The following is a 27,956-nucleotide window of genomic DNA, read 5'->3' on the forward strand; positions in this document are numbered from 1 at the left end:
ATCAGAAGGTCAAAGACAGCAATTTTGTTAGCTGCCACCACCTTGACTGGAATGGCTCTGCGTTTTCAGAAACTCAGGCAACAACGGGCTACAAACAAAAACAGCACTGGGAAAGACCAGCTCGTTAGGATAGTGCTTACTTTAAGATTGGTGACAGCCTCAGCGACAGCGGTGTGATTGAAATAAATTGGGAAAAAAAAAAGGTGTTTTCAGAACAAGTGAGGAGAAGTCCGTCTCCTGTTTACTTGCATGGGATCTGAGATTTGATAACATCCACTCGGAGAGCTGTTCGGTCACGATGAACTCAACTTCTCTTATGAACTTCCAGAAAAAGGTTAAGTACTGCTCCCTTGGAAATGATGCTCAAAAGCACTAAAACCAGCCCAGCCGCAAGACCTTGCTTACAAGATGCAGCACAACAAAGCCATTGCTTTCTGCAGACATGTGCCCTGATAATTGACCTGTAATGAATCGGAGGTTTAATAACAGCAGCAGCCATCTAGCTCGAGGTGGTTCACCAGCATATTTTTAATGACGTTAGATAACTCAGTACACCCTAGTACTGGAAAATGCACTGAAAAGTGAGATGGACAACAACTTTGGAAATTCTGTTTCATTTACATGGATTCACTTAGCTTTTTGGTATATTTGCTATTAAACATTTGGTATTTTTGTTCAGTAACCTGCTATTACTTATCTACTCACTTGCATTTAGCCAGGTACGGGTGATTTAGATCTTTCTGTTTTCTCTGTGAGGCATTTCTTTAGTCATTTCTGTTCTTGAAACTACTTCTCTAAATTTGCTGTTTACTGTAACAGAAATCCAGCAATTCCCTGTTAAGTGGCCAGGCTCTTTTGCAATTGCAGTCAAAATACCTTTTCGGCTTCACCTCCCCCTTATCCTTTTTGTAGTTTACTGCCTACCCTCACCCTGCACACTCAGTTACGTCCCCTGACACTCTGCATCAAAGCCTTATCCTTCCACAGAACTAAGATGTACTGGTTTGTGTTTTCTGAGATGCAAAAATCCCATTTTTCTGTTCTCTCCGCCGTGCAGTTTCATACAATTATGCAAGAACTACGAGCTCGCTGCCTTACTCCGACAGGTTAGCGATAAGGTGTGAGAGCTGATTGCCAAACACTGACCCCACAGCAGCCCCATCATCCACCCAGCACGCAGCCATTCATCACTGCCACCACTGAAATTCTGGCCAGTTTTTAATGCCTATGACCACATTAGCATCCTCAGGCCATTATAAGGGAACAGCAAGAAAGATTATGAGACATGATATTTATGATGTTAAAGCCAGTCCCACTATAACAGCACTTACTTATTTTTTGTGCTGCGCAGAGGAAGCGAATCCTGTAGCAGTTCCTTCAATTTCTGCTCTCTTCTGTGCAGTGTGATTGCTAACAGGAGTGCAGAAGCCCAGTTTGCTAACTGATAGAGCTGGGAAGAATAACTATAAATCTCTCGAACCACTGAGAACCACTGTATTTGTAACGCATCTGACTTTTTCTATTAAAAAACTAAAAGCACCAAGTAATGTCAAGATTTCATTTCATTACACTGATCCTGTGGTCATGGAAAACTTTAGGTTGCTCTCTAATACAAACATGCATTAATGATGACCTTATCGTTGTGTACAAATATCTGAAAGGAGGGTGTCAAGAGGATGGGGCCAGGCTCTTTTCGGTGGTGCCCAGTGACAGGACAAGAGGCAAGGGGCACAAACTGGAGCCCAGAAGGTTCCTGATGGGTATGAGAAAACCCTTCTTTACTGTGAGGGTGACAGAGCACTGGCACAGGCTGCCCAGAGAGGCTGTGGAGTCTCCTTCTCTAGAGATATCCCAAAACCTGCCTGGATGTGATCCTGTGCAACAAGCTCTGGGTGACCCTGCTGGCAAGGGGTTGGACCAGATGATCTCCAGTGTCCCTTTCCAACCTCAACCATTCTGGGATTCTGCGTGTGATTAAAACATCACACACTTCTGTTTGTACATTAGCTTTTCTTTCTTAAAAACAAATCAAAAATAGCATTCCTGCCCATTAAAGAAACTGTTGTGATCATGACCTGATTATTTGAGTTTCCATAGTAATCCATAATACACTTAAAAATTCTCTAAAGTACATGTCTTCGTAGTCTAAAAGCAGACTTCAAGGCAAATAATGCAAGACTAATCTTGAACAGTAGGAAGGAGTGGGAACAGGTGGTTAGACTAGAGGCAGGAAATTGGACCTCATTTCTAATCTCAGCTCTCGTTGATTCAGTAAGAATTCAAGAAGTGGTGAAAGGCTCTCAGTGCAATTGTAAAGAGCACCTATTTGCATCTTTCAATACCCAAATACCTTTAAGAAAGTCACTGTCTTAATTTTAATAATATAAATCTCATAGATGAGGAAGGTTACACGACTCCAGACTCCACACTAAACCTATCGTAAGCAAAAGGCAACATGAAAAATGTAAAGCATAATGTTGCGTAAGATTTGGGAGTAAAACTTGCTCATTTTATTACTTTGTAGAGAATAAAACAGAAAGTAAAAATGTTTAAAATTTGCTTTATTTCTTACTTGTACTAGGTCTGCCATAAGTTACAGCGAAACTTAAATACTTTTACAAGTATTTGGTTTTGGTTTGTTTATTTATTTAATATTTCACTGTATTTCTACTGTGACAAAATTCCTTGTAATCCTTAGATGTTCTTGTAATGGCAGACCTATTTGTAGCAAGCAATTCAATAGAATGTCTGGATACAACCATAAAAAATAGTTGCTTGGGGATATTTTTGTTGTTTTGCTTTAGAAAGACACCCTCTAAAAACATCTGCCTGCATGTGAAGAGGTGAGAAAGGTCTAAGTTTACAGACAGTGTGCTTCCAAAACTCCAGACTAATGAAGGAGCTTCCATCTACCAAGAGATAGCTGGGTGCTTAACAAAGCACAGACCAAATGGACTTCCACAAACTTTAGCAAGTGAGATCTGGCTCCAGATTTATCTTCATAATCATGTTTAAATATTCCAGACTTACACAGTAGAGGGCTTTTCCTTTATGAACTACGGTTTCTCAAAGAGAATATTATTTATAATGTGAGTCTGTATTTCATCTGTTTTCTTTAAAAGACAGTAGTGTTTTGTACTCTGCTTGATCATGCATTAACTGCCCCTCACAGCACAGAAGCCCCATTTGGAGCCCAGCATTCAAAAAACCACCGCTGCCACCACTAACAGCAAAAACAAAACAAAACAAAATACTTCTCTGGCATGTGTAATAAATAAGAGAACGAACAAAAGCAACTGTCCCAAGTACATAGCAGAGGATGGAAAAATGTGACATGAGATGGGGCAGGGGAGGAGGAAGATGGTAAATAAAAAATTAAAAATAGAATTACATTTGCCACTTGGCAATACACAAACAACCCTAAGTGCACTTCATAAATTTTACTATTGTTGCTGCAAGTGGTATTACCATAAATCATGCTGGTAGTGTACTTGGCACTTTTAAAAAGCCAAGCAGGCTGAGTGTATCAATAAGTTTAAACAGCTCCACTATCTCTGGACAGAACGGAGGGGAAATGCATCACAGGGCTTTACTATGACCAAGAGCTTGGTTTGCTCTGCAACAACATATAAAATAGCACTCTGCCAGCAAGTCTAACAGCACTCACCAGTATTACTGCATAGCCAATTCGATTTCATATTTTACCTGCTGTGCAAGAGGAGAGGTCTGCCTGCCCTTTTTCTCATCTCTAACAGGAAAGAGAGACTTCAGCAGCTTTGGCATCTGAGGCACGAAGGACTTGACAGGATTCAGGTAGGAAGCAGCGAGGCTACCAAGGCCTGTTGGAAAAATTGAAAAATGTGAACAGTTATGCTTTTGGAGGAAAAAAATAATCATTTTAGTTCTAAAATGACTTCTTCCAGTGGTCAATCTGAGAAAAAGCACCGAGTGCTTGCTCCTCCCTTGAAAGGGATATAAGAATCTGGATAAGTTTTAATCTGTGGCCCCAGTATACAGAAAGTTTTTCTCATCACATGGTGTGAAAAAGTTTGCTCTTTCCCATTGGAAACATAAAATGCTATATAACTTGCAGAAGTAGGAAAAAATCGAGAAGCAAAAGTGAAAAAAGATGTTGATACAACACACGATTCTGATGACAATAACAAAGCTTGCCAAAAGTAAAAGATGAAAAGATCCAAGTTAAGAAAAAAAGTTTGGGACATCCAACTCTTCTTGCTAATACTGCATGTTTTTCTACTCTCCTCTCCCTTGAGAAAAACCAGTGAGACATAAAAAAACCTCACTATGTATCACTGCACTCTCAGCTGCACATTAGGCACACGCACTGCAAAACAGCCATTCAATTCCAGCGCTGGATATTTTCTAAAACATTAGTAGCCCTGTTCTTTGCTGTTTTACCCACACAACAGATAACATGCTCTGAGCCCACAGCTAACTTCTGGCTTTAAAAATTGAGCTTCTGAGATAAAGACTGCATCTTCTGAAATCAAAGACAACTTAAACACGTGGCATTTGTCACTTAGCAGAACTCGCGTCGGACAAAGGCAAGGCTAGTTAGAGCAGGCAGCTTAGTCACAACTGCTAAATGCTCACAGAGAGAGAACTGCACAGACACTGCTTTGGAGGAGACATTTCTCTGCATCTCTGAAAGCACCTCAGCTCTGTTTGACACTCAGAAGCTGGGGTGATTTCACTCCATTTTTGTGAGAGCTGTCTTAGCTTTAGGTAAGCCTGTACCTGCATCAGGAGAGTGGTTTTGCTGCCCAGAGCCTGGCAGAGAGGTACGAGATGGACTAATGCCTCTGCTGGTGTTTGCAACACCTTGGGATACATCTTGCTGACTTTCCCATCGGCCCTAGGGAAAAAAAGAAAAAAAAAAGTTGCATTTTTCCAAGTTAGCACAGCACCAAGAGTACAGCAATTCTTACACACCATGCCAGCTTGCACAGCACCTTTGCAAAGTTCAGAATTGGCCGAGCTGAGCAAAGACCCTTCCCCGAGGCACCTTTAGTTGAAACACCCAGTCCTGGAAAGATAAGCACCCTCAGCTCCCATCAGCATCAAGGCACAAAAAAAGCCTGCTTAGAGACCTTAAAACTACAATATTTCACTCAATTCGGGAGTTGAGCACATTACGACCAGGTGAAAATAAAATAGTACTGCCCCAAATTCCTAACTATTTTGTGTATCTGCTCGGGAAGCGGATGAAGCGTCAGAAAGAAGGGGTGAGGACAGACAGAGCTCTGGGCAAGAAGAGAAATAGGATCTTAGACCCAAAGGCTGGACGTTAGTGCCTAGGGTCAGATATGGCCGCGTTGATCAGATCAAGAGGAAATAATCGTGGTAGTTGCATTTCTGTTTAACGGCCTGGCAAAGAGAGAGCTGGAACACATGACAACAAATTGTAGATACCAGGAGCCAAGAAAAAGATTAAGTAAAGACAGGTCGGAGTTTTGATGTGGTTATGAAGATGAAAGATGACGATTTGCAGACCTGCAAGAGCCTGAGCACTGATGAGGGGTAAGAAACAGCAGCAGAGCAGGCGGCAGGCCCCCTGCCTCCGCGGGTGCCCAGGAGCCCCTGGGTGGGTTTTGACCACACGGATCCCAAGGGAGGGAGCCACACATCATGGGGTGTGAGTTCTCTGAACAATGGGGTCACTGGGGTTTTGCATCTTCCACCCCAACCTTGTAAGTCAGAGGCTGGCCCGGCAACAGCTTCTCGGTGAATACAGAGAATTACCGAGCTCTCATTTCCCACCAGTGCAATTTCGAGAATCTAAGTGGCAAACTCCTGTTTTCCTAGCTCTATCATAGGTAAAATCTTTTAGAGCACACTGCAGTGTCATCGCAGACAAATCTAGCGACTGGCCAAAGAGAATCCGAGGAAGCTGCTGCTAAAAGTTTTATGTGGAGATCTTAATGCAATCCAATATATGTTGAGAGGGTCTATGGGAGAAAACAGCCTGGTCTCGAATGCTGCGAAGTCTCAGTGTCTCGTGGAAAAGCGTTGTCCTGGTCAGGAGCAAAGAGCCCCCAGGAAAAAAGCTGCACTTTTCCAGAAATACAAGTTGTGAAGACAGGACAGTGGTAAGGCAACCAACCCGACATACATCAAACCCTGACCACACTTCTGGTAAGAGGTTGGGCTATGGTCTGCACAATATCTGCCCTTGTCTTCATTATAGTGTGTCTGTATCATGCTGGTTCTTTTAAAAGACGTAACAGAAACACTTGCAGAATGAGATGGTACAGCGGACAAACTAGAAAGGAGGCAGGAGAGACCTGCTACATCCCAGACCACAAGTTTTAGGTAGTTTTCCGGGGGAAGAGAAGGGAAATGCACCTTTTCAAGAAGCTTCACACCATAGGATGCAAGCAAATAATCTGACCTTGAACAGAAAAATGACAGGCAGCGAAACTAATCTCAACTGTAACTTGAAGTCGTGAATGTTTCACAAATAATAAATAAGCCAGGATAGGAGGAATAGATTTCTCCAATGGGTTGAAGGTCACAGCGAGCAGCCCAGAGCAAAAATCGTTTCCATTTGGATCTATAAATTAGTCCCACAGAAGCTCTCCTGCTTTGAATAGCAAGTAACGTGCACTTCTGCAGAGTCTTCAGACCTTTACCAGCTATGTTATTAGATGTAGAGACAACGGGCTCAGTTTCTGTGAAGTAACATTTGGGATACCTAAAGAGTAGTGGGTGTCTGAGTTGACTGGAGGCAGCCATCCCGAATGTCAAAACTGATGTAACCCAGGCTGGGAGTAGCAGTTAACTCCAGGGGTTTGTTTAGTCTTGTGTTTTTGAGGACTTTGGAGTTTAAAGCCCTTCTTGAAAGCTTCCTGCCCTATCAGCGTGGATGACAGAGCTATTCTACCTTTACCTTAAGCCTCGAACTTAAGCGTTATCTTTGACCTGCAACTCTCACGTCTTGCACGCATCAAAAAATCCTGCCCGTGTCTGGAAAATTCTTTCCACGAAATGCTTCTATCAGACAGCCTTTCCTATTCCACTCCACAGAAACTCTTACTCAGGGTTTGCTGTCTTGCATTTCAACTAGTGCTGATTTCTTTTAGCTGGCCTGACTGCCTGCGGTCGTGCCCAAATTGCATCCATTCAAAAGTCTGCTTTCTTATCCTGACATTGTGACTGTTTCACACTCCGCAGTAGCTTTTTAAAGCCAGCATGGAAACATCCAGCGACTTAATGCAACACTCTTAGGGGTGTGGAATTTTTTCTGAAGTCTCCTCTGGCTCCCACTGATTGATTAGTTTGCAAGAGGAAAGCCAAAATGGAAGAAGAGTTCAGATTATATCCAGATCAGAAGAACATCTTGGTGTAATTCAGTCTTCTTTGCATGCACCAGCTCAGTGGTGTTGAAGGAGTTTAAAGAAAGTAGATGAATATTTGGGGGGATATGGTCACAAGACTCAAAGAATCTTGAAAAACTATTTGGTTTTGTAAGCTTTGGGTCTGGTACTGCCATCAGCCTGGTAAATTAGCCTGGTGCTGACATTAGCCTGGCATTAGATTAAGAAAAAAACTCTGCAACTGTGGAAAACATCTGAAAGCTTCTTTTTTGGAGGACGTTAAAGCTTACTTAGAGTTACTTTCTGATCTTACAATGATGATCAACTTACTAAAGACAAATGGACAAAGGTGGCAGGTCCTAATCATTTTCTACTCACAGGCCAAGCCTACAGGGCTCCTGGAGACCACAGAGAGATAAGAAATAGACTACGTGGGGAAAGTTTTCTAACTTACTACAACACTGGCTCAATGCAGGTAAAGAGCAACTGAATCGTTTTCTGAATCACGATTTATTGAGTCAGAAGTGCCCTTCATTGACTGTTCCAACAAAAATCATTTCAGGCAAGCATGTTGGCTTTCTAGACCTGTTTGAAGAGTGATTCAAAAAAAATCAGAGTAGATAAGGAACAGAGCAAAACACTTCCAAGGAATTCATCCTGCACAGAAAGAACAGCAGGATTTAGTGATTTTCTCTTTAGGAAAAAAACTTTTTTCTAAGTATCTTTAGTAAATTTAGTTTCAGCCTTGATATTATGGATGACTACATGTCCTACATAATGTTAAGTATTTTGCCAGACTAAATAAAATACAGATCCTGAGAACAGGAATGTGCACTTGTGAATAGGATTTGTCTGGCCATATTCTTAAAGCATTTAGGTTTTTCAAATAATAAATAATTTGTTTTGGAGAGGAAAGATCATTTTAGACTGTAGCTCACACACGTTAGGGGTAATGTGACCCTCAAATCTGAGATGACAACAAACCATGAAGAAGCAGGTAAATTGGGGGAGCACATGGTGAAACTTATTTGCAAAAGAAAATGCTGGAGACAACTGAAAGGGTCAACTGTTGTGCTAAGAATCTGCAGAGGCAAAAGGTAGTTGATGAATGACTGCTTTTAGTAAGCTGGATTGAAAGATAACCCATCTCAATCTGTCAAAAGAAAAAAAATGTAAGAATTATTAACTTTATTAACTTGATACAGTTCCCAAGTTTCACATATGCACGTTACGTAGCACTCTCAGATGATTGCTTTGTGCATTCACTAACTGAAACACTTACACTTTAAGTCTAAGCAATTGGTATTATTTAAGTGCTGTGAATCTTTCCTCTATCAAGAAGGGTGGTCAGAAGAAGGAAGGAAGCTTGTAAATCATTCGCCCTGAGGAGCCATCACTTCATGAATATATTTGGTCTCTGCCAAGTGACCAAACAGAGGTCAAGTGACTTAATTTAACAAATCAAAAATAGCCACCAGAAGAACACTTGTCATTTGATGCATTTTGATACGAAGTTGTTCAGAAAGTGTGTTGTTTCTATAATACCTTCTCCTTCTTGTCCACTGCATCCCCTTCTTTCACTCATCCCCCGTTAAAAACACCAGGGTTCAGGTCAGCACTGGCACCCATAAAATCTTTACAGCAAATATGGGTGATCACTACCCAAGATATCTACAGGCTTTACAGATTCACAGATTCACAGATTTTTCTAGGTTGGAAGAGACCTCAAGATCATCGAGTCCAACCTCCGACCTAACACTAAGTACTCCACTAAACCATATCCCTAAGCTCTACATCTAAACGTCTTTTAAAGACCTCCAGGGATGGTGACTCCACCACCTCCCTGGGCAGCCCGTTCCAATGCTTAATAACCCTTTCGGTAAAGAAGTACTTCCTAACATCCAACCTAAAACTCCCCTGTCGCAACTTTAGCCCATTCCCCCTCGTCCTGTCACCAGGCACGTGGGAGAATAGACCAACCCCCACCTCTCTACAGCCTCCTTTCAGGTAACTGTAGAGAGCGATGAGGTCGCCCCTGAGCCTCCTCTTCTCCAGGCTGAACAAGCCCAGCTCCCTCAGCCGCTCCTCGTAAGACTTGTTCTCCAGACCCCTCACAAGCTTGGTCGCCCTTCTCTGGACTCGCTCGAGCACGTCCATGTCCTTCCTGTAGCGAGGGGCCCAAAACTGAACACAGTACTCGAGGTGCGGCCTCACCAGAGCCGAGTACAGGGGCACAATCATTTCCCTCGACCTGCTGGCCACACTGCTTCTTATACAGGCCAGGATGCCGTTGGCCTTCTTGGCCACCTGGGCACACTGCTGGCTCATATTCAGCCGACTATCCACCAATACTCCCAGGTCCTTCTCGGCCAGGCAGCTTTCCAGCCACTCATCTCCCAGCCTGTAGCTCTGCTTGGGGTTGTTGCAGCCCAGGTGCAGGACCTGGCACTTGGCCTTGTTGAACTTCATGCAGTTGACCTCAGCCCATCGCTCCAGCCTATGCAGATCCTCCTGCAGAGCCTTCCTGCCCTCGAGCAGATCGACACACGCACTTAGCTTGGTGTCGTCTGCAAACTTACTGAGGGTGCACTGGACGCCCTCATCCAGATCATCAATAAAGATATTAAAGAGGACCGGCCCCAGTACCGAGCCCTGGGGGACTCCACTAGTGACCGGCCTCCAACCAGATTTGACTCCATTCACCACAACTCTCTGGGCCCGGCCATCCAGCCAGTTTCTAACCTGACAATGATTTCCTTCTTGAAGTTGACAGACCGTTAAAATGCTGCCACTGGGTAAGAGAAATGAACAGTTCTTGTGTTTTATTATTTTAGCAGTTCAGAAAAGACTTACGGAAGAAGTGACAAGGTAGCACACATTTAAGCATACAGCTTGGGTGAAAGGCACTTGTTCTCATGAACCACAAAACTAGAGTATTCAAATTTATTTACATTGTACCGATTTGATGAAAAAAAACTCTGGTCCCCTGTGAAATCTGAAGGTTAAGTAGCACAATCTTGTCTTATTCAGCTTTTGGATACAAAGCTTTTGAGCTACGAACTATTGGGCCTTTTGGAAAGGAAAGACAGCTGTCAGAGACAGAATGGTTATTGTGCAAAGGTATTTTAAGAACAGCTCGTGAAATTTTTCATCAGCATATGATTATAGCCTTAACAACTGCTGTAAAACAGGTCAGAGGTGTCTTCCATTCTTTGTGCAACTGATTCATCAGTTTAAGTCAACGGAATTTGTAAGTCAACAGAATTTTTAAGCTTCCAATGCAAGTATTCTGGAATGTAGAAATCCAGCTCTGTACCTTACACCAGCACTAAGGGACTCTATACTTCTACCCGATATTCGTGTTGATGTGCAAGATGAAACAAAATTAATCTCACTCTCCCATAACCATACCTGTAGTGATAATAGGAGTAAAAACTGGCTTTTGCTCATTTAAGCAAGAACTTATAACTTAGAGGTGATATCAAATGCTATCCCGTTAACCTAACATTTGCAAGACTGTTTTCTGAAGTTAATTTAGAAGGCATCCCTCTGTCTTCTCATCAAATTAGGTAAGCTTACAGGTTATTAAAAAAATCCCAGTGGTGATTTAAATACGTCATACAAACATGTATCTCACTGTGAGGTTTGGCCTGCTCTTTGGAAGTTCTCTGTGGTATCAATACACCAAGACATTCTTTAGAGTTTTTTTTTTTCAAAATACACCAAACTTACACGTCTCCTGCAGTCCTGGAGACGGGCTTTTCTAGCTCTTCATGGAAGCGTGACCACCCATCCACGTGTAGGAACAAAGATTCAGCTACAGCTGCAAGATGAGTCCAGACCCTACTTCTGGAAAGTTTTTTGGCCTGCCTGGTTTAGTTGCACCTACGCTACGGTTACTTCTTTTTCTAACTTTTTAGAGAAGAGAGTTCTGGCTATTCATAGCGCTGAAAACTGAAGTAGAATCCACATTCACAACATTACCAGTACGAATAGTGCTTTACATACAGGAATGAGGCTCAGGAGCCTTCCTACAGAGCTTAAGATCCACGATGAAGGCAGCAGCAATGCCAGGAATAACAACATTAAAATTAGAGAGGAAAATGAAGTAATGGAATAAAATCTAAGGAGAGGAAGATTCTGATATAAGTAAAGGCTTCCACTAATATTAACATACACAGGCTTGGCAGATAAGTCCTGCACCCAATTCAGGATGCAATTACTATATTGTGACTGACATTTCTTATGATACAATACACCACTTGTTTGAGATTAGCCTATTATAGCCACTTGAAAACAAAAACAAATTCCCAGAAGAATAATGATTCATCACTGCTGGAGAAGACTTCTTTTTCCACTTGAATTGCCCTCCAAGTGACAAAAGACATCTAACTTAGCTAAAAATCAGCATACGAAACCGTCCGTGGATCTTTTATGCTAAAATACATAGGGATGCTGTTACCACTGTGCTTTGTGTGCACTACAGGAATGTTTAAGAATTTGATTAATGTTTCATTGTGATTACAGAAGCTTCCATTCATCTCCCTATAGAAACTGAACCTGAGGCCTCTAAGAAATCTCTAAGGGTAGAAATCTCTAAGAGGGGACTTTGTAATCCCCCAATAAGCCGCTATTACTGTCCTAAGCAACAAGCAACTTTAAAGTAAGCATGCTACAAGCAAGGAGGTAAGCTACACAGCCTCAGCCCCAAGTCACAGTGCTACAACATATTTGTCAGTGGCTACACCAAAGGAGGCAGAGCTGCAAAAGCCCATGCAAACCACTACCAATGAACTCGGTTAACCAAAGCTTGGTACGACGAAGGGGGCACACAGTCATTCCTCTGAGAGTGTTAACACGATAAGAAGGACAAACGTAGTTTTCCATTGGCCCGCTGCTAATTTAAATTCACTCTTTGAAAGAAATCAAGAGTTGTTACCACTGAACTATCTGAAGCCAGAAAGCCTGAGAAAGATTTGAAAGAAATTTTCAACGTTTATCTCATTTCCAGGCTGCACATGGTTGGCACACATTTGTTTGCTTTTATGTCTGTTTTATTTTTTTAAGCAAAAACGGGGTCATTTCTGAAATAACTTCACCCTGTCCAAAGAACTCGGAAAAATGCCATCTAAACAGCTATAGCTTTGTAGCAAACCATAAGATGCCCCGAAGAAGGAGAATCTTCTCTCCTTTGTACCAATTTCACACTGTGTTAATGACAGGCTTTTCAATGGAAAAAACTCATTTGCTGCCTACTATGCAAATGAGACACCAACAGCAGCATCTTCAAAGCAGGAAGTAAAAGCGTTTAAGTGAGCAAAATAAACTTTATAGTGAGATAAAATTATTATCCCACTCATTAGGTGGACCTAATGCATTACCTCTGCTGGGACCTTTGGACTCTGAAACATGCAATGAGGGAAATCATTGAGAGGAGGGGAAGAGAAGAACAAAAATCATTAGGAACTCTGGACTTTAATTTTCACTTAAAAAAACCTACAATATTGACAAGTTCCACAGTTCTCTCCAAGCAGAAGTTGCTGTAAGCACTTTATCACCTGCACATATTTTAGCATTCTCTACATGGATCAGATGTAGCAGATTTAGCAACCAATGCTAGAGCACTACATCAAAATTCTATTATTCCGTGCAACTGCATTATGCATTAAAATGCCTTGTCACCACTAGATGCTCCCTTTTAAAATGACTACATGCTCACTGGGCAGAATATCTATCATGGGAAGACCCTTTAGTTTATCTAGGCTTTGGAAAATAAGCTTAAATTTAATCTTTCACTTTTTAAAGAAATGCTTTTGATCTACGCTGTTATTTTTAAGGAGTGTAATGGACTGAATTATCAAATCACCCACTGCAAGCTTAAAACTGCTCGTTTCCCTCTGAAGGGCAGAGGCTCACGGCATATTATTCTGTCTTAAGGGTGGACCTGAGCTTACATGTGAACCCAAATCCGTCCCTTACACCCAGAAGGTTTGCACCTTACCTAGGTGAAAGCTTTGGAAGAGCTTTGAAACTAACAATGAGAAAACGTCCCCTGAAAAACGCACCGCCACGTGAAGGATGGCTACATTTAATCTGGTCTGCTGGACTCAGGTGTGCCATAGTACATGCCACAGCCACTAACAGCAGTGCTACGTGACTGATTAAGGCCTGGGAGCCTTCCCAGAGACATCCAGGGTTGCACAAACAAGGCTAGTATGGCCAATGAATACTCCCAAGCATACAGGAAGCACGCGGGTGTGCCTCATTTTTAAGGATATTTCCCACCTATGCCCCTGTAACTGGTATAAAGCAGTCATGGTAGCAACCTTTCTTCTATAAGATTTCTGAGGAGAGCTTGAGATACTTACCCGGTTACTGCTCAGGTTATAAGGAGGAGCTAGATCTTGGCGGCTTCCAGAAAGCTGAAATGGTCAAGGCAGGCAGAATTATTTCTGAACAAAAACTTAAACTGATAAATATGTGCCTTGACAGACATAAGGGTGAAAGGAAATCATCTTGCAGTTAAAGCAGAACTAAAAGCCAAGAGACGAAAGGTGAATCCCCAATTAATGACCTAAAAGGGGAAAAATTTAACAACTTTTCATTACTAGTTCTACCAAAGCATTTCATTAAAAATGTTAGAAAGCAGAAGTGTCTTTTCTTTCTTATTCACTAATCAAGAAAAAGATAATATATAAGATAATAAAACAATGCTGTTACAAAATTAAAAACAGCAAATACTTGTAACTTGCTTTCAAATCTTCTACAGAAAAAGAAAAAAAAGTCTCCAAGATGATAGCTAGGTGAAAAGCCTTCAGTGCTCTGCAGTTCTTTTTACATCGTTATTTCAGATGATCTGGATTTATGTGGGTACTCTAAAGCACGCTAATCTGTATGATGAAAGTATGAATATATGCAGATTTTGTCTCTACTTAGCGATTTACACAAATAGCACAGATGAACAGAAGGGTCAAACAAAAGAAAATGTATTGCTATGCTCGATGACTCCGGCATTATAGGGATCTGCAATTGAAAGATGCACTTGCTGCCCTCAATACACTGCAGATGTCGGTGTGGAATACTCACCCGATTCACATTGGGAGAGCTCAGGCTCCTCCGGTAGAGTTTTCCTTTTCCCATTAGCTGCTCTTTTACAGCAACTTCCTGCCAACCATACAGAAGCAAAGAACAGAAAATACTGTGCATGTTTTGCAAGAATCCAAGCTCCAATCATCCCATCTTTGTCTACACAAGAAAAATGTTTCTAAACAGCTTTATTGCACAGGCTCCCATCTGGGAAGTGTACCGTAATCTAAAAATTGTACATCACACAGCTAGAAGTGCACGAGTGGAGAAACATTAACATCCAGTATTTTGCTGATTGACACACGTAGGATCTTAGAGCTTGTACTGATTCTAGGAGATGACTTACAGATGTGAAGATAGATTCCTTTTCCTAGCTGAGCTCCTATTTTAATCCTTTAAACTAATTATATATGACACGGAACTTGCTTTCAATACTTCCGAGTACATTGCACTTTCACCATTAATTTATAGTGGGCAGAACATACTCTGGCTTGCTTTGCATAACTTTCTTTTGCGCCTACATAATTTATATCCAGGAGAACAATTTTCAATAAATGTTTTTCTCTTCCATAGTTTTCTTGGTAAACAGGTCAAGCTAGAGTGCTTAAGATTAACCCAATCAATGTCTTAGTTATCAACGGAACAGGCTGGGTTACTTCAAGGCTGAACACAAGCAAAATGACAAGAACTCTACTAGCAACTCCAGAAACTTGCATTAAAGCCTAAGCTTCAGAAAGCAAAAGCTAACACCAACCATAACTGCTCTTTCTGAAACATAATTAGCAACGCATGATCTCAAACTAAGGATCCCATAAGAGACAGTGCGTTTAATATAAAGCCTCCAGTCCGATCCATCCATTTTGCAGGTAGAGTGAGAACATCTCTGCAAAGCGAGCTGCATTTGCTTCCTTGGCCTTTTGCCACAGGCACACTTTGCAAAGCTGAGGTATGCACTGAGGTGGTGGTCTTGGTTTGCCAGCCTTATGAAACACTTATGAACACATTTGCATTGCCATACACTGCTTTGAGTGCTAGAGTCAAAACAGACCTGGCGCAGACGATCCAAGGTGAGAATGTTCTCTACAGACAGCACACTCCGCAAGTATTTCTCAATATAGGCTTCAGAGTCAGCTGAATCTGCATCTTCGACGTTTGCTGCCATTCTGGCTAGTGCTTCCCTCTCTTCGGCTCCTTGAGCATCCTGGGAAGAAGAAAAGAAATGGCAACCTTTTAAAATAAAAACATGAACAAAGAAAACAAGAAAATGTATTTTTAAAACATGCAGGACTGATTCAGAATTGTTTTCCCTTAAACTCAGGGGTAGATTCAAATGTCTTGTTAAATGTGATAAGGCATATTTAGCATCATCTCAAGCTATATACTTGTTTTTTCATTTATTATTTGTTCTTGAGAGAGAGTCTCACAGTGAGACATTGCCATTGATTAGCTAAAGGGTTGCATTTAGATATTTTGTAATTAAAAAGTACTCAAACACATTTGGGGTATTATCTACCCTGCGAGGAAAACAAAATTTCAAGTGACTTGCAAAAAAAAAACCCCCACAAAACAAAACAAACAAAAAAACCCCAACACACCACTTGAGAAACATCTCAACACAGAGCATTAAACACAGCAGAACATAAAAGAGTCAGGCAGCAATCAGCCTTTTGGCTCTTCACGTGTTAATGTTTTTTTACAAGTGATCTTATAAAGCATCTGTTTGGAAGGAAGGGATTAGCATCCAACTACGAACATCCTCAGGAATCAAGGGTTACATTAAGACATTACTTATAAGAAGCCAAGTGGCTGCGTGCATTTTGTTTTTCTATAACACATTTGCATGTCCCTTACATCAGGCACTTCACCTAGCCATCTTTATTCCCCTTTTTCTCTTTCTTTAAAAGATTTCTTCAAGGACTTAAGCAAATGGATGCTCACTCAACAAAATACGTAGTGACACTGATAAGACACACACTGTTGCTAAGTCAGAACATGTAAAGAAATTTGCTTAATCTTTTATAAGAATGATAGTTTATGTTTTCAGGAGCAAGAACGAGCATGCTCAACCATAAGAAAAAAATCAGGAAGTTAGAGACTGTCAGCCAATTTCAGATACTTTGAATTCTTATTCACCTCTGGAATATTTGAGACTATCTCAAAAGTGACACCACAGCCAGGAATGGAGCTTCGGTGAGACATTCTTCGGAGGAAGCTCTGTGCAAAACCCTGTGGGGAGGGAAAAGAAAATATTTCTTGCTTTAAGGAAAAAATGTTTTAACGTATTCAACTGAACTAAATATAGTTTACAAAGAAAGAAGCCCAAACCCAAGAGACTAGCCAACAAATACTTAAGATTCAAAGATTTTATCTTGGAGACAAATTGTTTGCTTGTCTGTATTTCAAATACAGAAAAAGAATTTACTTCCTTTATTGCAAGGTGACTGCTTAACCAGCACACAATACTTTTGCTAGTTCTAGATTTTTTTTTTTCTTTACAGGGCTGTAGGTGACTTGTCTTGAATATTGACAAGTGCAGGCATTAAATTCTTGACCAAAGAGATCGTTATGAAGAATGATTTAAGGGGGCATGGTCATTGTTTATGCTGACTTGGCGCCTTGCAGGGTTAAGAACTGGACTGTTGAATTAATGCAGAGATGAGTCATTCAAAGATGCTGCTGAGACAAACACCCGGAAAAGGTTATCGACGAGGATTTTTAGAAACCTAGCAAGAAAGCTAGCCAGAAAGCTAGCAAGAAAGATTCTGTGTTGGATAACAGTAAAAAAAAATAAAAATCATTGACTAAGCCTGTAGAAAACAGAATTAATGAAGACTTAACACAATTATAATTACCGGCAGGCTCCATCTATTGAATAAACTCCTCCCATTGTGTATTATTAAAAAAAAAAATCACTGTTCCCTTTCTGAGAAATAGCTGTTAACTAACCAAAGCATCGAGAGCTGCAGTTCTTCTATTTCTAACCTAAAAGCAGGTTAGAGTTGCCTACACGGTTTCTGGGTGTGACCACACCTCTTCTGCTCTTGCTTTTAACTTGATTGTAACTACAGATGTGCAAATAGAATTTTGCTCTTGATTTTAACTACAGATGTGCAAATAGAATAACAATTCAGGCTTCCTGCTTTGTCATCATCCCTGCTAAGGGAAGCTGGATTCTGAGACAATGCTGAATAAACTCTCTTCTTCCTCACCATCCTCTCAAGAATAAAATATGTTTCAGGACATGTTGCCATAAATGGAATAATATCTTCTGCTTTCCATTTACCGAGCACCTTGCTCTCACCTACACAGTATCAAGAGCACAAAGCAACAGGAAAACGTAGAAGATCAAGAGTGATTAACTTCGAGAAATTACACAAAGGGACCTCTGCTCTGCTCCAGCTGTTGCTTGCTTAACTCTAAATACCTGGATATATAAATAGAAATAGTTAGCAGTAACGTGTGAAGGCACTATAGGAGCAAGGAAACATGTTTATTCTGATGCACAGTTTATGCAAAACATTAACCGCAAGTTCATAACAAGTTAACTCTTTCTACTTTTTTCAGTGATCGGGAATAAAGCAATTAGTCAATAGTTAATACAAATAATACCGAATCTTATACTAAATTGCCATTGAACCTTTTAAATAAGCTGTATTATCAGTCACAGTAAAAAAGACACTATGAAATTTACTTGGCAGCCTAAAGCCTCTGTGCAAACCATTAATATGTTGCTTCATTCAGGTAGAAAGGAAGGCAGCTACAAGAAAACACAGCAGCAGCATTTTGCACAAACCACAGCCTTCCCCTCTTGGAGCAACGATAAACACAGGGTAGAGTGAAAGTAGGAAGGATTGCAGAAGCTATACCTGTCTGCCATAAACATTGACACAGATGCGTTTGCGTAACACCAACTGCATCTCCGCAGGATGGCTGAGCTGGACGGTGGCTCTCACAATAAGGTAAACTCTTTCATCTGCTGCTGTTCCTTTGCTGAGCTGGATACAGTCGTGGACTGTGGAATCCCACGAGGCCTCTACTTTCACCTGCGAAGGAAAAAAATGTATCCTCTAATAAGCATAATTAGGTGTATAATTAACTGTAATTAATTAAGCATAATTAACAAAAATACATAATACATAAATTTTGAGAGTCAGCTTCTCCATTTCACTCCCTATGAAGAAAAATCCATGCACTTTAGAAGAGGCCATTTAAAAATCAAGATTAGTTTGCCAAATGAAGACGTTGGGATTAAAAATGCCAACTTGCTCAACCTCTGGAACATTTCCTCTTGAAAAAAAGATCTTTGAATACCCAAGATCATTGCAAATAAATTTTAAAATATGCAGAACTACAGGACCATTTGGCCTTTAGTGAGATAAACCAGAGAGCAACTGAGATTGCAGTGAAAATCTTCCATCACACTACACAACACACAGCTAAATATGTTAACCATAACCATAGTTAAGATTGCTTGTTTTTCAGCTGAAGGCTGAATATCCTCTGCTTTTCTGAGGAGTTTTGGTTTTTGTTTGTTTTTGCTTTGTTTTTTTTCTTTCCCAAACACACATTCAGAATTTCAACCTTCTGTAATGTTTGGGTTTAGATGAAGGAAGACTCAATTGAATTACGGTTCAACTCCAAGCAAATATACCTTAGAAAAAAAAGTCATTTTTATAAGAAACAAGCATTGTATACTTTGTGTGTCATCTTTGACGCGTTATCTTCATATCTTAATATATACAGAGAACAATTAAAAGACTCCTGAGCTAAAATATACTGGTCTATACCTCTGCTTACCTCACTATCGTGATGTTTTACAATCTGCAGTTCAAAAAATTCCTCCTCTTCTTCTGCAACAAGGGTAGCATCCCACCCACCTGCTTCTGGGTCATCAAGGTTATCTTGGGAACTGAAGTCATCAGCTGGAAACAAAAGGGAATGCAGAAGGTGAGGAGAGACAACGCAATTATCCTATTTAAAAACATCCATCCAACAATTCATGAATTCACATTTCCACCTCTGCAGCTTGGCTCCTTATACTCTACCTGCACAAGAGAAGCTCACCCCATTTCAAACAGAACCGTTTCTATACAGAACTGTGCACAAAAATTTGGGAGTGCAGACTCAAGTGTGCCTTATGAAGTTCTCCACTGGACAGGAAAATCCCCCAGCTGTAAATACCCCTTCCTTGCCCACAGGTATATTTTGAGCACTGCTGCTCAATTAAACCAAGTACATTGCTTGGCATAATTACTTAGGTGTTTTTTTGGTTTTTTTTTTTTGAAATAAAGGAAAGCTGCTGGCTGGACAAGTAAAAGTATGGTACATTTAGATCATGATTAAATCTTTAGCATCGTTTTCGAGAACAAGCTCAACCTGCTCTGGCTCGAGTCCCTCACTGTTAATGAATTATTAACTAGCTCCTCTCTGAAGCCCTTTGATATATCAATACACTTTTTGAGGTAAATAAGCCATAAATGTAGAGCATTGCAGCAAAAACCTCATCACCACAGGCAGAATGCCACCTCTCCTCTCTCACCTGATGCTTCTAATCCAAGTGTTAACCCTCTTCTAAACATCATAGCAAGGATTTCTTCAACCGATTAAGCACTGCTGGCTCCCTGGTCTATCTAGGGTTGCTGATGTACCACAGATGGGAAAATTATAGTCAAGAAAAGTATCTACTAAGCATGTTGTTCAAACTGGAGCTTGTATTTGAATGCATTAAAATATACATACATTAAGGAAATACAGAAGACTGCACTGTGTAAGATAAACTTGAGTTTATCATAGCATTTATTTTTGATATGCAGACATTACTACCAGTGACTTCACATTTTCTTCTAATGGACTGAGAAAGACATTACATAGCACCAGGGTAATATCCTTGCAAGACCTCGGAAGGAGAATTCCTAATGATTAAGTTTTCATTGCACCATCTACTGATGTTCACCTTCTCAGGTAGACTCATTTTACTATCTCTCTTTTACATATTAAATATCTGCAAAATAGTAGGATTACCAAAATGCCCGGTTCCTTCCATAAATAATGCTGTATGTTTTGAAACATTAAGTGATACGGTTCAGTGAAAAATGTGCTGTTTCAAATTAATCTACCTGCCGTTCCAGGCATTTCTTCACTTTATTAGCTTGCTTAAATTCTATAATATCTTGGGTTGTACAAAGTTTGATTCAAAGTACTCTGTCCTTTTAAGAACCACTTACCATTCAAGTCGAGGAAAATAACAGGAATGTGAGTTTCCATACCAGGCACGGGAGTCCTAAAATGCAAGACAGTGACAATGGCGGCATTTAAATTAAAGCAGATTTACCCAGCACACGTACTTTATGATACAAGCTCACAGTATATTACATTCAGTACAACTACAATTCCAAGTCAGACCAATGATAACCTTGGCAAACAGCTTTATTTTAATTTACTGTTGCAGATTCAGAGAGACTCAACTAAATTGATACTTCTTTTATACCAGCTCTCTTACAATTATTATATTCTTTGACCTCTGCTTTCAGAAATGTTTTCTCCCTCTAAAACACTAATAGCAAAATTAAGTTTATTTACTCTGACATACACATTTATTAAATGCAAACCCCTCTGCATTATTGATATCAGTGAAGACAACAGAGTTGGTCAGAATATCCAGCAGCAAATATTTTAAGCTACTATCGATGCTGCACAATTGCTAATCTGTCTTGCTAAACATATCTGAGAGTCCAAGGGGATGCATAAGCCATGACTTTCACAGGGTGGATGAAGAGATAACATAGGTGGTGTTTTGTTTGTTTATAATATTGAATATTCTGTAGCCTTGTATTTTAAAGCTACAACATTAATGATGTACTAAGATGTAATATGAAGCACTGAAGACGTTTTAAAAGATGCCTTTTTGCAATCTTAGCTGTAGAAAGGCTGTAGCCATCTCATGGCAAACTTGGACATAATGAATTTTGTAGTGAACAAGAGCAGGCTGGAATCTTATTTAATGTGTACTTTGGTGCTGGAGTCACACCAAACACTTCCTTTGGTGCAAATGCATTCATAATAGATTCTTCCTCAAGTATGTTTCCTGCAGCTCTACTGTTTTCAAACCTAGTCAAATACTTTAATGTGAATGTCTCCAATAAATCTTTTGCCATTTTTATGTTTCAGAAGTACTAATTTTAACAAACCTCAGCTTAAAACGCCACGACACTCAATTCCATCTATAAATACTGTTAGAGTTTTGCTCAGAAAAACATTGCAGAAAGTTGAAAGCAACTGAAAACGAGGTTTGAAACTAAACAGCTTTACTTCCTTATCTGCAGTTGTTACTCACAGCTGCTACAGTATGGCAAGCTCAGTCTAGCGTAATTTACTATTTTTAATGTTTAGAAAATTACATGGAACACTTGCTGACTAAACAGACTTTGAGCTTAAACCAGGAATGCAACAAAATGCTCCTGTAGATGCATTTTTATTATGACAGAGCAGCCTTTTAAGTGAATGAACTAGGTAATTAACATATTAGCTAATTTTTTTAAATGGTAAGTGCAGTGGTAATAAATATTGATTCCGTTTCCTCAGAAGGTCATAATTACACTCTGATCAATAACAGTATCGTTTACTAAATAGCATTTCTGGATTTCAGATACACAGCCTAATAAAATAATTTAAGCAGTCGCCCTAATTTTAACAACTTTGCTCATGCAGTGTACAGAATCCAGATTAAGGAAAGCAAGAAATGGCAACAATCCAAGCCAGGAACAAGCCGTGCATCATTTTTATATCCATTCTTGCATATGGCAATGTATGTTCATACCACTCTGCTGGAGCTCCAGGGATCCCACTGCCTGCAGAAGGCACCATCACCGCATTCCTTTCTTCGGTGAGTGTTAGCCTCATCTCTAAAAGCTGTGCCTCCCGATCCGCATCGTCCTCTGTTTTATCTGGAGAAGCAGGATGTCAGTAAGGACAATAGAGAGCATTTCTTACACGCTGCCTTTACCATGTGTCGATGATCTTATACCATCATAACAGAATAAAACCCACTCTGTTCCGAAATTCAGCACACAAAGAAGCACACAGCGTAAATAAAACAATAAAATCTTACATAGGCTTCTCTAACTTAGTTTCACTGAAAGCCAAGTGGTGGTGAGCTCAGAGATTCAACTCTCCATTGCCTTCTTTTCTATCTTACAATATATTAAGTCAAAAAGTGTCTGTGCATGTCTCTCAACCTATCGCTGTTTTTACCTTTAATAGCATTTTCCTTACCAGGCTTCCCAACGAGTTTTTGCAATTGCTGATCGAGATATTCCTGACGCTTTGTTAAGGCACACAGCCACTTCCGACGGAGCCTCTCCAAATCCCTATCCTGTACAGAGGAAAGAAGTCATATTAAATATTGACCCTGGAAAGCCAGCGTTTCCTATTTGTGGCTTACATGTTTCCTCAACCCTATTGCTCATCTTGTACCAAAGAATCAGGTAAGACAGACCAGACCTCTGATGAATCACTTTGCTCTTCTCTATGCTTTCCTTTTGTAGAGCACAACCCAAAGAGAAATGCAGAATAGCTGAGGTTGGAAGGGACCTCTGGAGGTTGTCTAATCCTGCTCTGTGCTCAAAGCAGGCTCGCTTACAGCAGCTTGCGTGGGCACGTGCCCAGCTGGGATTTGACTGTCTCCACGAATGGAAGCTGCAGAACCTCTCTGGGGAACCTGTTCCAGTGTTTGACCACCATTACGGTAAAATAAAAGGTTTCTTCTGTTGAAGTGGAGGCTCGCTGCCTTTTGTACCTGCACTGGATATCACTGCAAGGAGGCTGGCTCTGTTTTCTTACACCCTCTCATTTACATGGCGGAGTAAGGGAGGGCTGACAAGATCCCTCTGAGCCAAATCTTCTCCTCAAGGCTAAACAACCTCAGTTCTCTCAGCATTTCCTCAGTGGTTCAGTTCCTTAACTTTCCACATCTTATTTGAAGTGTTGTTAGCTTGCCAGCTTAAGGCATTTTTTTCTCTATTTTGTGCTACCCAGTACTTAGCTGAGCATATTTCACTTCACCCATCTTCTTTGCCCTAAATCTAATCTAAAACTGACTAACCATTACCTTGTGGCAAAGCTGGAACCCCCTGTCCATATTCACAGCTCACCATTCATGCTCAGTGTTCAGCAGCCTTATATTAGGAATCTGCTCCTAACCCCGTATCATGCCATTATCCCCAGTTAGGGCATTTGTGCCTGAGCCTTTTCACGTATTTTTAAATGCCCGTGTCCTTCAAAAAACACCTCTGCATCTGCAAGAACATTGAGTTCATTTGTCTGTGGCGCAGAAATGCTCAGAAATGATGTATGATACTCTGCATGCTGTATGTTGAGTGCCACAACGATGAGCTATCCGCTCTGGGATGCCTTCAGGGAAGCGTCTTTCATGGCAATAGCAGCTCAGTTTCATTCCACATCAAACTATAACAAACACTTTGTCAAGGAAAATGGGTGGCTGCAAGACTATAAACTACGTTTGTATTGCTCACCTGCAGACCCCTACAAGAATGCTGGAACCTGTCAGGAAGCATTAAACCTAAATCTCTTGTCGCTCACATTATACGAAGTTGAGATCTACAACGATGATGATGTGCTTTTGTTAAAGTTATTCACAAGAAGATGAAAAATATATCACAGATACTGTACCTCATCAGTTCTCCTGTAAGGCTCACGTTACAGTGGCATTACATACATTAACCAAAAATCACCGGGCTGATTTCAAGTAGTTTTTTCCCTGCCATCTTAGGGCCCTAGGAACAGAATCCCCCTTGCTGGCCCAAGGGTTGATTATAGTATATTCCGGGTCTCATAAATAGCACATTCATAATACGAAACAGCATGAAGTATTTTGACTGCATCTTCAACGCCACTGTTCCTAATCTCATTCTTAACGCAGACAATCTCAGTCTAACCACAGCTTGTCAAAAAGGAGGACTCCTTCTCTCGAAACAGAAAAGGGAACACAATTGGATCTTGTTTTGGAAATATGGTTAAAGGTGTGTTGTTCTTTACCTTCTACCTCTCTAATCCACCATACGGCTTTGTAGCATAATGGTCTATGCAATTCTCAAGCTTTTAGTCTCTTCAGAGGAAAGGCTCTTTACATGCAGCAAAGATACAGCAAAGATAAAATCCTGTTCCTCTTCTAACATGTCTCTCTAACTGAGAATATCTGAATTTGTAATAAGAAATTATTTTTACCTGGTAACTGTCCATTTCATCCTCTTCTTCCTAGGCCAAAAGATGCAAAATCATGCCATTAATTTTTTTGACAGCAGGAAACACTTAATGCAAAAAGTGCTACTAATTTAAGTAATATTAGCAGTCTCCTGTAAAAGTCTGAGCTTAGCAATGGCGAGGCCATAGAATGAAAACACAGTGACATCCCAAAGATTTGCTGCTATCTGCTGGTCTAAACACAAACTAAACCAATCCAACTGATAAATAAGTGAAGAATTTCACAGAAATAAAGTTATTAGACTTTATCATAATTGGAAGAAAGTGGAATATTCAAACTGCCCTTAGAAAGAGACAGGTGGTAAAGTGAAACAACTTGAAACCTGTTGATCCGGGACAGAAAAATAAAAATCTGCTGTTTTATCTGCGAAAGTTAAATATTTATGTTGGAAATAACTGGAAATCAAAGTCTAACACAAAGGATTCAAGGCAAGTTTGCTGTAGCATTTAGAGGAGAAAAATGTAAACATTTAAGCTAATTGCTAGGGAGGTAGAATAACTGTCTGCCATGCCAGCAGCCACGACGTAGACCTTAGATGTTTTGATTTCCATTATTTTCTGACGGGAGACACCACCTTTCATTCTTGACATGCAGCAGAACCATTCGCAGTGAGAGTAAGCACAACTGCCACTCCTGCACAGAGAATGGGAAAGCAGCGAGGACTCCAATCCTGAGCGATTACTCATCTATTTAAGTAATAACAAGCCACTGGAGCCTACTTTTGTATCTTAGTAATGAAAGCAAAAACTTAGCTAAGCTAAAATTAAAAAGCCATATAGAAAGAGGCATTTTCTTAGCTCAAGTCCTTTAGAAAATCTTTCACGTTCCACAGATAGTGATTGACTTGAGATAAAGAAATGCTAATAAGGGGACTAAAAATCCAGATGTTCGAGTCAGAGGGCTATTGTAAGCAGCAGAACTAATAAAACATGTTTTTCAATAGCTCTTTCCCATGTGGGTTATCAGTATCAGAGAGAGCTCAGTAGTCTCTCCCTCAAGGGGAGCTTAAGTCTTTCTTCTTGAAAGAATTTACTATTATGTGCACTGCCAGCTCTGCCTGATACGGTTGAAACTGGCCAACAGCTCAGAAGTTCAATGGGGAAGAAATAGGGTGAGACAGACTGCATGCTCACCTGGGACTCGTTCCCTTACAAATCTGGGTAAGTGGTGTGTATGTGTTGGGTGCGTAACAGTCACAGCTTTCAAGTCAAATTTGCCAGAAATAATCATCATTCTGCCTCAGGAGAGAAGAGTGTCTTAAAAAACTTGCTCGGTTCAGAAGTAGGAAAGAAAAAAAAAATCCTTGCTGTATAGGACATGGGTATCAGGAACTGCTGTGATGGGAGGGCAGCTAGGAAACTTGCAGGCAGAGTCACAGTCATAGGCATAATGGGGAAATAAAAGCAATAATCTGCCTAGGATATTCTAAAAAGTGAGATTTCTGCAAAGGTGGAAAAAAAATCCCTTTAATACGATCCTGACACACAAGAGGCAAGGGATTGCCGAGGTTACAGAATCACAGAATTGTAGGGGTTGGAAGGGACCTCGAAAGATCATTGGGTCCAACCCCCAGGTTAGGAGACAACAACAAAGCCAACTACTTCAGACCTCACAAAGGGAAAAACAATTCTGGTTAAGCAAAAAAGAGGAGCAGACACACATTGAATCATACTGTCAACAGGGTAAGCATTATGGAAAGCTGGGAGAAGTCCCAAAATCAACTTGGCATTTAGCTGGCCTTACCTCAAGCAGGGCAGCTAATCAGGCAAATCCACAGACTTGATTGTTCTGTTGCACTAGATTTTGGCTTGCTAGCTCTGAGTGACTGAATTTTATTTAACTTAGCTGCTAGGGAAAAAGTAGCACCGCACTAGAAAACAGGTCGGAGCACCACAAGAAGACAAGCTTCTAAAAAAGGGCAAGTGAGCCAATGTGCCATCATCATAAGCCATCAGATAAGCACCAGGTCAAGCATGCTCCCTACAACCAGATCAAAATCCTTGCACTTTACGATGAGATGCAGTGCTTCTGAGGTCATCAGAAAATGGGCAACATTTAATATGTGCCAACACAATTCTGATGTTTGTAACACACACTATTTGAATATGTGTTCCATTGATTCACTCTAACTTGAATGCTTACTTAAAATTGCTGCTGCATCTAATATTTGAAGCAAAATCTACTGGACAAACTCCAAAAGAATTTTAGGAATTTGGGCTTTTTTCTTTCCTTCTTTGAATGGTGTGCTAAAGCCGTGCTGTTTTTAAGGATAGGAAACACCCCAGAAGAGACAGAGAAGACAGCACTACAAATATTTTTTTTGTTATGGAAAATGATTTTTGATTAAGAGGAAGATCTTCCACAACACTTGCTGAAAGATTTGGATTTAGACTATCCTGCATAATCCACAATACCACCATCAAAGCAATTTTGACAGTTTTTCTTGTTGCTTTACAAGCTTTTGTAGCAGGTTCAATAATGCCCTCCTCTCATCATTCCCCTACCTGACGTAAATAAACCAAAAACTTGAAACCAATGAAGTTGCTTCCAATTGCAGCAAACTTGGGACATCGTTTAATGCTTTCATATGTCTTGGAAATACGGGTTGCTGCTAAGAAACATTCAGACTTACCTGATAATTTTCAGGCACTTTTTGTGACTTGGCATGTTTTATTTGAACACAACCAATTCCCACAGATAGTATCGATTCCTCCATCAGTGGTAAGGTCCCGGATTCCTGTACAGATCTCACCTCAACCTGAATTCTTCGAGATTGTCCCTGCCCAAAAGAACAATTTGAAATACTTGAGGGAAAAAAAAAAAAAAAAAAAAGGTATAAAATGCTGAAAGCTTAATGACAGAGAGACCTCTACTGGCAGTCATTTGCAAGCAATATTGTATTATCACGTGAAGAACAAAGTGGTGAGTAGTGCAATCTCAATGACCCAGTATCCAGGAGACACCCCTTCTGTTGCAAGGATTTGTTTACAGGATTTAGGTATTTAAAATCAGCATTCAGCAATTCAGTTTACTTTTTCTAGTGGATTTTCAAAACATACAATTAGAGGATTGTATTTTTAGTACTTCTGAAGGCTGAGAATAGGATCTCCTCCCCACCCACAGAAGAGGAAAGAAAATACTCTAACTTGGTGAGCTACTGGAGCTGTTTAAGAGAACTCTTCCTGACTCTGGTTTCCTTGACTGAAAATTCTTACCCACCTGCTGATGCTATCAATGCAGCAAAGTAACTGTTC

At 40.4% G+C, this 27,956-nt stretch overlaps 1 protein-coding gene across 4 annotated transcripts in view; it reads right to left on the reverse strand.

Moving 5' to 3' along the window:
- Positions 1-27,956, reverse strand: part of KIF13B (kinesin family member 13B) — a 126,676-nt gene that overhangs the window by 15,364 nt on the left and 83,356 nt on the right. For 2 of the 4 annotated variants that reach the window (XM_083828640.1, XM_083828639.1), the window contains exons 25-38: positions 27,335-27,481; positions 24,666-24,695; positions 22,695-22,794; positions 22,240-22,366; positions 20,648-20,703; positions 19,221-19,345; positions 18,290-18,466; positions 16,557-16,649; positions 15,472-15,624; positions 14,424-14,501; positions 13,706-13,759; positions 12,719-12,739; positions 4,759-4,876; positions 3,706-3,839 (exon numbers count right to left, since the gene is read on the reverse strand). In XM_083828640.1, the coding sequence (XP_083684766.1) occupies positions 3,706-3,839; positions 4,759-4,876; positions 12,719-12,739; positions 13,706-13,759; positions 14,424-14,501; positions 15,472-15,624; positions 16,557-16,649; positions 18,290-18,466; positions 19,221-19,345; positions 20,648-20,703; positions 22,240-22,366; positions 22,695-22,794; positions 24,666-24,695; positions 27,335-27,481 (1,413 nt within the window). The remainder of the gene's footprint in view (positions 1-3,705; positions 3,840-4,758; positions 4,877-12,718; positions 12,740-13,705; positions 13,760-14,423; positions 14,502-15,471; positions 15,625-16,556; positions 16,650-18,289; positions 18,467-19,220; positions 19,346-20,647; positions 20,704-22,239; positions 22,367-22,694; positions 22,795-24,665; positions 24,696-27,334; positions 27,482-27,956) is intronic. The other 2 variants (XM_083828642.1, XM_083828641.1) reach the window with 1 other exon arrangement.

This window comes from Anser anser, assembly GCF_964211835.1.
Source record: "Anser anser genome assembly, chromosome: 3".
NCBI lineage: Eukaryota > Metazoa > Chordata > Aves > Anseriformes > Anatidae > Anser > Anser anser.